The sequence below is a fragment of the Rhinopithecus bieti genome, unplaced genomic scaffold, assembly GCF_001698545.2.
Source record: "Rhinopithecus bieti isolate Rb0 unplaced genomic scaffold, ASM169854v2 scaffold_5942, whole genome shotgun sequence".
NCBI lineage: Eukaryota > Metazoa > Chordata > Mammalia > Primates > Cercopithecidae > Rhinopithecus > Rhinopithecus bieti.
Genome location: NW_016805026.1, coordinates 166,617 through 178,469, shown reverse-complemented (window position 1 = coordinate 178,469; position 11,853 = coordinate 166,617). Strand labels below are relative to the sequence as shown.

Genomic DNA, 11,853 nt, shown 5'->3' with positions numbered 1-11,853 from the left:
GGTAAGAAGATCAATTGAGGCCAAGGGTTGATGTCCAGACTGAGAAACATAGTGAGACTCCATCTCTTAAAAAAAAGATTAAAGTAAATGAATTTAAAAATTTAAATGTATTTACCATTTGACTATATATAAATAATATATATATAATATATATATAATATATATAAAATATTGTAATTTTGAAGATCAAGTGTTCAAAATAGGGCTCACTTAAATCAAAGTATCAGTTGGACTGTGTGTTGCTTTCCAAAGACTCTAGGGGAGAATCTATTTCTTTCTCTTTTCCAGCTTCTAGAAGCTTCCTACATTCCTTGACTCCTGGTCCCTTCTCTCTGTTTTCAGTACCAGCAAGGACGTGTTGAGTCCTTTTCATGTCACATTTACTTGACTGTTCTTCCTTCATTGCACCTGTCTCTGAGCAGAGCTGGAAAATAGTCTCCATTTTTAAGGACCGTGAGGATTAGATTGGACCCAGGGAATCTAGGATAGTCTCTTCATCTCTAGTTCTTAACGTAATCATGTCTGGAAAGTCCATTTTGCCATATGTGGTGATATATTTACAAGTTCCAAGAATTAGAACATGGACATCTTTGGGACCATTTTACTTGCTGCTGTAAGCTCCCATATGGGACATGTGTTTTGCTCATCATCAAGAGTGCAGGAGACTGGAAATAGGCATGTTAGTGGTAAAGATATGTTGCAAGTAATGACATGAGAATTTGGGGGAAACAGGAAAACTAAGGAACAAACAAGTGAAACCTAAATGTTTAAAAGTTATAAAAACAAGTACAGTAATTTGGAACCTCTTGGAGAAGGGAAGTTACAACTACATAAGTGAGATACTTTGAAAATTTTCCTTTTATTTGATGAACCTGAACCGTCAAAGAAAAGCAAAGTTTAATATTTCAATTCACTGTTTAAGAAATCAAAGTGTATGTACAATATTAGAAAGACTTCTGTGTAGAAAATTAATACTGAAAATTTATTTTTTATGTAAAGAAGTAATCTCTGCAGTTCAGCTCTCTCCTGAGTATACTGGTGAAGGAGGTGTCATCACTGCTTCGCAAAAACCTCAGTATTTCTAACTTGATTATCCCCCTGTCCTAATGTTTAGCTATGCCAGAATGAATTCTTTAAGTTTATGAAAGGTGGGTAGTTTAAATGGTAGCAAAGTATCTGCAAAATTAAATTACAATATGAATTTATTTATAATGGCTTTAAAATAAAGGGCTTTAAGAAATATAGGTTTTTCAGAGATATTTGAATGTTTATAAGCCAACATAGGTTTAATTTTAGCATTTACTCAGTAGATTTTTATAAAATGAACAAAACCGTATCTTTGTAAGCTATTTGAATTTAACTGATGCAAAAAAAAAAAAATTGCCCTGATCAAATCATTCTTCAATTATTATAGCAGTCTGTGTTGATATATTTTAAGAAACTATCAAATGGCATATATTAAAAATTATGATGGTTTGAATAATGTAGAATATTCAGCTGTGGCATGGAATGTGGAACAGACTTGTCTCCATATGCTTGATATTTACAAAATTATTAAAGTTTTAGAGATTTGTTATCACATCACAGTTCTCACAAATCATCTAACAGATTTGTGGGAGTTCTGGGACAGTGTAGAGGGGCTAAAAGGACAGGAGTTAGAATTGGACAGATCTGGGCTTACTGATTTCACCACTCAGAAGTCACCAAATCTCCCTGTACCTCAACTCCTTCATCTTTAAAATTAGGACATAACGAAAGTTATTGTTTTTTCGTTATTAGATATCCAAGATGCTTGGTATATAGTAAATGTTCAGTAACTTTTAGCTCTATTCATGGAATTGTTCCCAAAACACCACCAGCATCTGCATTCACATTCCAGTACTCTGCCTGATAGAATTGAACTACTTATACTCCTATTTAAAGCCACACTTTCTACTTGAGAACTGAATCTCACCCCTTCTTTCCTGCTCAAGGCTATTGCCCAAGCAGTCCCCTCTCTTCTGACCTATATTGCCAATTGCTTCCTCCTATTGGATCATTCCCATAGGCATATACACATTCTGGTATTTCAACCTTCTTACAAAGAAAACTCTCTTCACCCCCAATTTCTTGCCAGCTACTTCCCCATCTTGGTTTTATTTATGTGTTTGTTTATCCAGTTGCTCTCCTTTGAAGGAAAACTTCAAAACAGATGTTCATACTCATTGTTTCTGGTTAGTCTTGTCTCTTGCTTTCTTACACCCACCATAGACTGGCTTTTTCTCGTACCACTTCAATAAAAGTGCTCTTGTTAATATCGCCAGTGACCTTAATGTTGCCAAACCAGTAGTCAGTTCTCAATCCTTGTCTTACTCGACCTATAACCAGCATTTGACATAGTTTGACCTTATTTTCCTTAAAGTACTTTTTTGAAGTCTTGACTTTCTTCCATGATCTTTTTGCTTTGCTCTCTTGGACTCTTTTGTGGATTCTAACTCTTCTGTCAGATCCCTTAAGGTTAGAACACCATAGCATGCTCAGTCCTTTGTTCTTTTTTGTACTTTTACTCACTCCTTTGGTGATCTTATCCACTCATTTGCTTAACATCCCATTTATATATGGAAGGCTATCATATTTATATCTGCAGCCCAAGCTTCCCTCCTAAGTCCAGATTTAAATATCTTGACCTGGCATTATCACTAGAATATTTCAAAGACATCTTAAACTTAACATACTCAAAACTTAACTCCTGATCTGCCCCCCAAACCTTCTCTATCCCCAGTCTTCCCCATATCAGTTGATGGCAACACCATCTTTCCAGTTGTTCATACCAAAATTCTTATAGTCATCTTTGACTCTTTCTCTCAAATCTTACTCTGTCAGGAAATTCTCATGGTTCAGCCTTAGGAAGATGTCCAGAATCTAACCACTTTCAGTCAATGTATTACTATAACCCTTTCTTGATTGTATTACAGCAACAACCTCCCAACTTGTCTGTTTCATTTTCTACCTGTTGTCACCCTAAAGTCTGTTTTTATTATAGCAATCAGACTGATCTTATTTAATTAATTTATTTTTATTCTGAAGTATATTTATATCCCTTCTCTGCTCAAATTCTTGCAGTGAATCCTATTTTATTCAATTAAGAGTCAATGTCTGGGCAATGGGCTTCAATAAGCCCTACATAAGCTGGCCTCTCCATTTTCTCTCTGACATCATCATCCTCTACTGCTGCCTAATTTACTCTTGCTATGTCTTAAATAACAGATGTCTTAAATAGACCTTAGGACCTTGGCACCAGCTTTTCTCTCTGTATCTGTACTCTTCCCACAGATGTCTGCACGGACCACTGCCTTAGCTTTGTCCAATCTTTGGTGAAATGTTGTCTTCTTAATGAGACACTTGTCAATATTACCCTGTTAAAAATTCCAAGCTGTTTCCATACATACTGCAATCTTTGGAAAGAAAAGAGTACAGTTAGTTCTGTGGCTCTTCTCTAGACTCAGAAATGCCTGGTGATTTGACCCTCCCTATAAGTCTTCTTTCAACAAGGACTCAAGAAACTTTTAGGTATTCATCTATACTTCCTCCAAGAGAACTCAGCTGAAGTTACTAGGTAGCAAGCACTGATGTGTGCTTTATTACAAGCATATATCATGCACTGATATGTATTAATATTTTATTGTTGAGACTGGTACTGGTGGGGATAGCTGCTCTAGAAAATGAATAGAAGTTCATGCTGTATCCCTAAAAAGCTTCTCAGCTAACAAGGTATAAGGAGAAGGAATCACCTACCCAACATCACCTATCATTGCCACACATACCCTGAGTGTTCAGTGACTTTCTGATATTAGAGATGGCCTGGGAGTTGGCTCTGCTGGTACCTTATGTACTCTTTTGTTACCTAACCTTTCTTTCTTTCTTTCCTTCTTTCCTTCTTCTTTCCTTCTTTCCTTCTTTCCTTCTTTCCTTCTTTCCTTCTTTCCTTCTTTCCTTCCTTCCTTCCTTCCTTCCTTCCTTCCTTCCTTCCTTCCTCCCTCCCTCCCTCCCTCCCTCTCTCTCTCTCTCTCTTTCTTTCTTTCTTTTCTTTTCTTTCTTCTTTTTTGAAATGGAGTCTAGCTTTTGTCTCCAGGCTGGAGTACAGCGGCACGATCTTTGCTCGTTGCGACCTCTCCTCTGCCTCACGGGTTGAAACGATTCTGCTGCCTCAGCCTCCCCAGTAGCTGGGATTACAGGCGTGCACTGCCACACCTAGCTAATTTTTGTATTTTTAGTAGAGACGGGGATTCACCATGTTGGCCAAGCTGGTCTCGATGTCCTGACCTCGTGATCCACCCACCTCGGCCTCCTAAAGTGCTGGGATTATAGTCATGAGCCACCACAACCGGCCGACCTAACCTTTCTTAAAACTCAGTAGTACACATGGTGCTGAGCAAAGCCTCCTGTGACTCATGACTGTGATTGTCACTCTGAACCCAAGATCACCAGTAAGGCAGAGTAGACATTATGATTCCAATCCCCTTAACCTTGCTCTAATCTTTTTTTTTTTTTTTTTTCCACAGCTTTTGACACCTTTTGACATACTATATAACCTAGTTACTTATGTTTGTTGATTAAGCCTTATGAGGGCAGGATTTTTTTGTTCATTATATAGGCCTAGCACCTAGAACAATGCCTGGTATACACCAGATACTCAATAAATACTTGTTAGATGAATGAGTGAACAAATGTTTCTTTAGTATTTATTCAAGGCCAGGAGTAAAGGATTGTGAAGACCAGTAACAGAATTTCTGCCGTTAAATTTCTTTGAGCCAGGGATGTGATTGTGGTCATTTCTGAGATTGGTCCATTACAGAGATATCTTAGAGAAAGTTCCCAAATCACATCAGGAAAGAGGGGCTTAGAGAAGTTTATTACCAGGAAGGTTATGTCTTAGGAATGACAATATAAAAGAAAGCTGAGTTTACTAAATTATATTTACACATGTGAAGGAAGACTGTGAGACTGTGTTATTAACAGAGCATTTGTATGTAGGGGTTGTCTGTCCAAAAAGAAGAATCCTCAGACAGAAATAATTTTTACAACTTAGTCTTCACTGTGGTCCAAGAAAGATGATACTATGAAGAGTGTGACCCCACAGTGCTCAAAGTAGCCTTAAATTAAATTATGCAGGATTACTGCTAAAATAGACCATGGTGGTAAGGGAATAAAAGGATTTTTATTTTGAATACAAACCACTTTATCCATGTAATTAGCATTGTAGTTTTAGAAATTTTAGCAAATAATAATCATTATTTGTTCTAGTATAATATCTAGTTAGCATGCAGATATTAATTGAAAATCATAATGCATTTCCTTTTAAATATGGCTAGCTATATAATAGAGAAGATTTCTAGCCATGTGCATCTGGACTCTTGTGTAATTTTAAGATTTTATAGAAGAATGGTATCTCATAAAAGAATTCACACATATTTTAAGATGTCTTCACATCTGCATGGTTTTGTCATGTTGTTTATTTTTCCTGGAACGCTCATCTTTTTTTTTTTTTGGCAGCCCTTGCAAATCCTCCTTGTCCTCCTAAATCCGGCCACAGTCACATTTTCTCTCTCGCTTTTCTTGGCACTGTCTTCCTGCATCTGGTTCTCCCCCTTAAGGTTAATTGATTAATTGCTTCCTCCTCTGTGTTCCCAAAGTGTTTATCACAAGGTGTGGGTGTTATTTATTTACCTGCCTCTGAGTTTCAAGGGCATCTTCATCATCTTTGTTACCCTAGTGACTGGCACTGTTCCTGTAGCATAATACATGTTCAATAAATGGTTATTGAATTTGAGCATCAGAATATATTGTTGCCTTGACCACTGATTCACCCAGCAAATATGTATTAAGGGCTTTTTATATGCAAGATACTGTGTTATGTGTTGTGAAGATACTACAAAGATAAATCAGATGCACAAGTCCTTGAAACTCTATAGTGTAATAAGGAATAATAAGTCATGCATTAAAAGAACTATATGATAGAAAATGTTTTCAAGCCGATGTGTAGGTTATGTGTGTTTGAGAGAGAGAGAGAAGACAGATTACTTTCTGCTAGGGTTCAAGAATGCCTTCCTATTGGCTAAGGAAATATTTTCCTTAAGTAGCTAAAAAGCTGTGTTTCAAAATATTCTTTTGATGTCTCACAAATTAAGTGGAATTCTGTCTTAGGTCTAAAAATACACATCTCTGTCACTTTAACTTGGTGTACTATTGTAGATTATTGAATTAAAGCACTGCTCAGGGGTTATACTGCTACTTGCCAAGCGGTCTACATTTAAAGTAGAAATAAGATGTTTCTTTTGGTGCCATAAGGTATACATTTTATGCATTCTCTAGTTTTTAGAAGACACCCTAAGGGCTAAGTCTTTCACGTGCTGTTACAAGTTTATTCCTAATTGCCATTGGGAAATTGGCTGAAGAAAGTTTTTGACAAAAGTTAACAATATTGTCATTGAGAGAATAATTCAAAATGGATTTTAGCTAAAAGCTTTTTAAAACTTTGGTGAGCATAGCTTGAATGTGTAATATTTAATTGCATTTAATATATATATATATGTTAGACCAGCCTTTTTGTGCATCAAAGCATTAGATGTTAAAAGTTTGAATGATTACATATTTTAACTGACGATCACCAAGCAATTTTTCTGTTTTCATTTAGACTTGGATTCTCACTTGCATTTATCTTCAACTGCTCCTATTTAATCCTCTCGTCAAAACTGAAGGGATCTGCAGGAATCGTGTGACTAATAATGTAAAAGACGTCACTAAATTGGTGAGTAAGGAATGCTTTAAAGTGCCGTGTAAAAAAGAGCTGTGGCTCTTTTTCCTGTGCTTGTTGGTCAAAGATTTAGATTTTTCTAAGGTGGGGAAAGGAATCATTGGGTTACTATAAAGGGTTTATAGAAAGCAGGTAGTGAGATATTTAAGGTCATGGATAATTTGTTGGTAAAACTGGCTAGTTGCACACCACTGCTGTGACTGCTTCTTTGCTGGTCTTCTCGCCCTCCTTCATAGGCAGTGAAGGACCTTGGAGAGTTTGCTGTGTGCTGATGGGCTTGCCCTGGCTTGTTCCCCATAATCTCTCCAGTGGGTTCCCCAGCATGTTCTATTTCCCCTTCACATGTCTTCCTACTCTTCTCTAAAAAGCCTAACGAAAGGAAATCTGAAATGGCTATTCTCCCCATTCCATCAGTATGAAGATCCTGTCACGTGTCCGTGGGCGTTTGTTTCTTCTGGGAACATAGAGGGGTGATTCATTGCCCACATGCTGAAGGGACTCATCTCCCTGGTTTGTGACATTGAACTCTTCCCTCAGCGAAAGCCATTTGCATTGCTGCCCCTAAGTCACTGCCAGCTCCATGCTATGCTTTTCCAGCTGCTTTCTCTCAAGATCAAGCCACAGAGAGGGCATAACACATCTGGAATGCATCCTTCCCAACTCTCAGGATCTAGGGGAGATCTTACATGCTTGTTTGAACCATGTATGATTTCAGGATGAACAAAGCTTGAGAGGCAATTTTTTTTAAATTCCTGGTTATTTAAATACTGACTGGAGAACTGAGGTGATGTGAGAATAGGTAAGAAATGAGGGTTGTGATGTAGAGAAAGGGATGAAAAGTTTATTTGTTGGGGTAATAGGATAAAGAGTAGGAGGGGCTCTATTTATCTTCCCTCTTCTTGATACATATTTTCCAGTGTGTATGTTTTGTTTTGGGTTTATAATAGAACTTCAAAACAGAAGTTTAAGGCCACTGTTGAAGTCTTGCTAGCTTAGCCTCAATATAGAAGTTGAAACCTACAGACACAGTTTATACAAATGCCTTAGGACCTAGAGAGTTAAGGTTTAAAAGCATTCTCCCATACAACAGCAGCAGATGTATCAGTATGTCTTACTTGAGGGAACTGTGAGCAAAGCCATGCAAGAGTTGCCTGGTATATACCCAGTTAGCTATTGTGTATAGGGTGGGGGTGAGGGGGGCGTATTTAAAAAAAAAAAAAAAAACTTACTGTTTAAAAACAGATCATGTTTTTTTCCTTGAGTTGCTTGTTAGTTTGTGACCCAAGAAACAACACTAAAAGGACGGTATGTGTTTAAAATTTAACTTTTGTGCATGACCTGGATTCTAGTCTAGACTTAACAGGTGATGGCTGTGTGACTCACTTGACCTCTTCCGAGCGCTGCACTTTGCGCGTCGGCGAGTCTGCTTAAATAGACGATAATATGTCAGACGCGATCTGCAGGCATAAATTCGTGAATAATGGTAGCGCTGAAGCCCAGAGTGAGGCACAGTGGCCTCGGCACGATAGTAGAATCTTGGAGAAAGTGGTTAGGACCACTGTTTACGATTTTAGATATGTGAATTAGGGAAGAGAAACCCATACCCAACGTGCCTGATGTTCAGAGCTGACAAGAGTGCTAGGGTAGCATTACCTGGAAGCTAGGATTGGAGTAAGGCACGAGAGAGCCGAGGGTCTGTCTGCGCGCGCGGGGGCGTGGTGACAGACTCTCATCTGACTACTTCGGGGGCAGCGCCCGCGGAGTCGCCTAAAGCGGATTCTCATCAATAAATTGTTCTGCAGATTCTAGAAGCTATCTTGACACAGACACACAAGCAGAATAATACAGAAATGTTTGATGGTAAACTTGTGGTGAGATGACTCCCGAGATGACCTAGTCTAGCACGAACATGAAGTATGGATCTTAGCTTGTCTGTAAGGAAGATAAAGTTTTTGAGAGCAAGATGAAGGGAAAGAAATAAGTCGTACAAAGCAAGGGGACAGGACCTTTTGAAGATGATGTAATGGTGCAAAACTACTTTTTAATGTATGTCATCTTAATACCCAATGGGCTCAGTCAGTTGTTGGCTAAATTATTCATCTGGGAATTTTAATGGTGATATAAGAGAAGGGTGGGGACAGCAAAGTAGAAGGTGTTCATTAAATGTTTGCTGCATGAGTGAAGAAGAAGAAATGATGTGCTCCACGTTAATGAGCATCACAATCATCTGTCATGCTGATGAAAATTATGCCTGTATTCACAATAGCAAAGACTTGGAACCAACCCAAAAGTCCATCAGTAATAGACTGGGTAAAGAAAATGTGGCCCATATACACGATGGAATACTATGCAGCCATAAAAAGGATGAGTTCATGTCCTTTGCAGGGACATGGATGAAGCTGGAAACAATTATTCTCAGCAAAATATCATAAGAACAGTAAACCAAGCACCACGTGTTCTCACTCATAAGTGAGAATTGAACAATGAGAACACATGGACACAGGGAGGGAAAGATCACACACTGGGACCCGTTGGGGAGTGGGGTGCTGATGGAGGGGTAGCGTTAGGAGAAATACCTAATGTAAATCATGAGTTGATGGGTGCAGCAAACCAACCCGGCATGTGCATACCTACGTGTTAACAAACCTGCACGTTGTGCACATGTACCCTAGACCTTAAAGTATAATAATAATTTAAAAATTGCAAGTGCCTGGACCCACAGTAAGAAACTGCTTTGATAAGTCTGAGAAAGGGATCCAAGCATCTATGTTTTTAACAAATTTCTGAAAGGAGGCTTAAGAGCAGTTGCTCTAGATGGTCTCTTCTGTCATTGTTTAGAAACGAAAATGTCTTGACTCTTATTTAATCTCAACTCCTATTATGACTAGTTATCTGTGTTGTATAGATTTATAAGGATGCCAGATTAATACAAATCTTTAAAATTTTAAAGTAGGTCATTACTTTAGAACCAGCAGATCACAGTCTCTCAGGGAGTTATTTAAGGTACAGCTCTAAGAGCATCACTATTCCGAATCTCAACTTGTGGAGATGGGGTGTAAGAACCCTAATGTTTCCAATGAGCATGTACATAAAAGTTATTTATGTAGAAGTATCAGGACTGCTTAGGCAATAATGCTTATAGTGTGTGTGTGTGTGTGTGTGTGTGTGTGTGTGTGTGTGTGTGTGTGTTAATGTTTGAAAAGAAGTGGAGTGTTCCTATCCTAACTTATTAATTTCATTTATTCAAGCAGCAACATGAGTGAATGTTGAGATTTATGGATGTAGATAATCACAGCCTTTCTCTAAAGAATGCTGGGGCAGAGCATCTTGATGGAAGTCGGGATTGCTGGGTTGTTTTAATGCCAGCTCCACTATCACCTGGCTGTGTGGCCTTGGACAAATCACTGAATCTTTCTGGCATTCAGTTTCCTAATTTTCAAATGAGGAACATGGACATGATCAATAGGTCTTAATCTAGGACTGATAAACTTCAAATGCTTATGCATGAAGCTCAGAATTGTGCTACCTTTGTATGCCTTATGTTCATTTCTCAGGAGAGTGTGTAGGTTTTATCATTTCTCAGATAAATCTATGGCCCCAAAGAAGATGAGAACTACTAAATCAGAGAAATTTGGAGACCCTTTTCAGCTTTGAAATTATTTTATTCCATAATGATTTTTTTTCAGGTTGCATCTCTTGGAATAATTCAATAATGACTCGACTAAAGGAGGTTATATAGGATGAGAAAATCTTGCTTTGCAGACATAACCTTGCTACATTTTATGTGAGGGAAAGGAAGTAGCCTGACAGTTGATTTTGCCTCTGCTCACAGTTATTCCTTCAATGGAAATCATTCCTTTGCAACCTCTACCAGTTCCGTCTTTGCATTAGGTGGCAACTTGCACTGTGCCCACACACTTTAAGTTTATTTGCTTGAAGTGATTCTCATGTCACAGAAGCACATGATTTATGACTTAAATGTCAATTGTTTTAAATTTCTTCTTGAACACTTTATACTGCCCCTACAGTCCCCATGGTTTTCATTTGAAATGTTTCTGGCATGTTTACTAAGCATAATAGTTCATCTATTTACAGAACATATTGCTTTGTTTCTAAAAAAAGTGTTGCAAGTCTTGTCTTAAATGGCAAACTCAGACTTACCTAAAGAAAGGGTCAAGTATCTGGGAAGAGGATGAATCAAGTTTTCATAACTTGTATCTATGGGATAGTTAGGTTGCAGCTTTTAGTAGTTGTAATTGTTCATATAAGAAGGAAATTCAAATATTGAAAGAGTTCAAACTAGTTTTCTCTGTGTATTCTCCCTACTCTTCTCTTTGTTTGTGATGATGTTGTTTCTTCATTTGAGGCAGTTTAACTCAATATGATTTTGCTGCTAAAGAGAAAAAACGTTTTGTCTTTAACTTTCTATTGGGTAATGACTTGTCTTCCTCAAAACGTTTCTTAAGGTCCCGTCCCCATCTCGTAAAAGTGGAATTATTCTGTCTTTTCAAGGTCAGTCTACAAATTAGTAAGATAGCATTAGAACAAAGGAACCTATTGTTTTCCTGGTCTTGTGGTAGGCACTTAATTCAAGTTGGCTATATTTATACATGATTCATGGAGATTAACATAATAAGAGATTATAAAATATCCTTAGATAACACATTTTCACACTTTGAATAGACAGTCTTGATTAATTCTGATTATTTTCTCTTCAAATATTATATTCCTCAAATAGAATTCCTACTGCATTAAAGTGAAGAATTGGAGTCCCTGAATGTCCCCATTTCTGGAGGAATTCTAAACTTTTCTTCAAATGACCTATGTATATCATTAATAGTGAAGATTTCACATAATTTTGTTTGACCTTTGAAAATAATAGTTTGAAAGATAGTTTTCAAATTTTATTTTATTAGGTTGCAATATTTAGCATTTTAATTTCTGCTCCTGTGGTCAGCAGAAAATTCTTTCTCTATTTAAAGCTAAAATTTAAGGACATTTTGTATTTTTTTAAAAAAGGACTATTGGAAATAATATTTATTAAAACTCTCTAGATAGAT

The 11,853-nt window shown here is 37.4% G+C and overlaps 1 protein-coding gene across 1 annotated transcript in view; it reads left to right on the top strand.

The window, feature by feature from the left end:
- KITLG (KIT ligand) overlaps positions 1 to 11,853 on the top strand; it is an 86,723-nt gene that overhangs the window by 29,212 nt on the left and 45,658 nt on the right. Inside the window, exons 2-3 of the mRNA XM_017870940.1 lie at positions 6,674 to 6,787; positions 8,067 to 8,098. Coding sequence (XP_017726429.1) covers positions 6,674 to 6,787; positions 8,067 to 8,098 — 146 coding nt within the window. The remainder of the gene's footprint in view (positions 1 to 6,673; positions 6,788 to 8,066; positions 8,099 to 11,853) is intronic.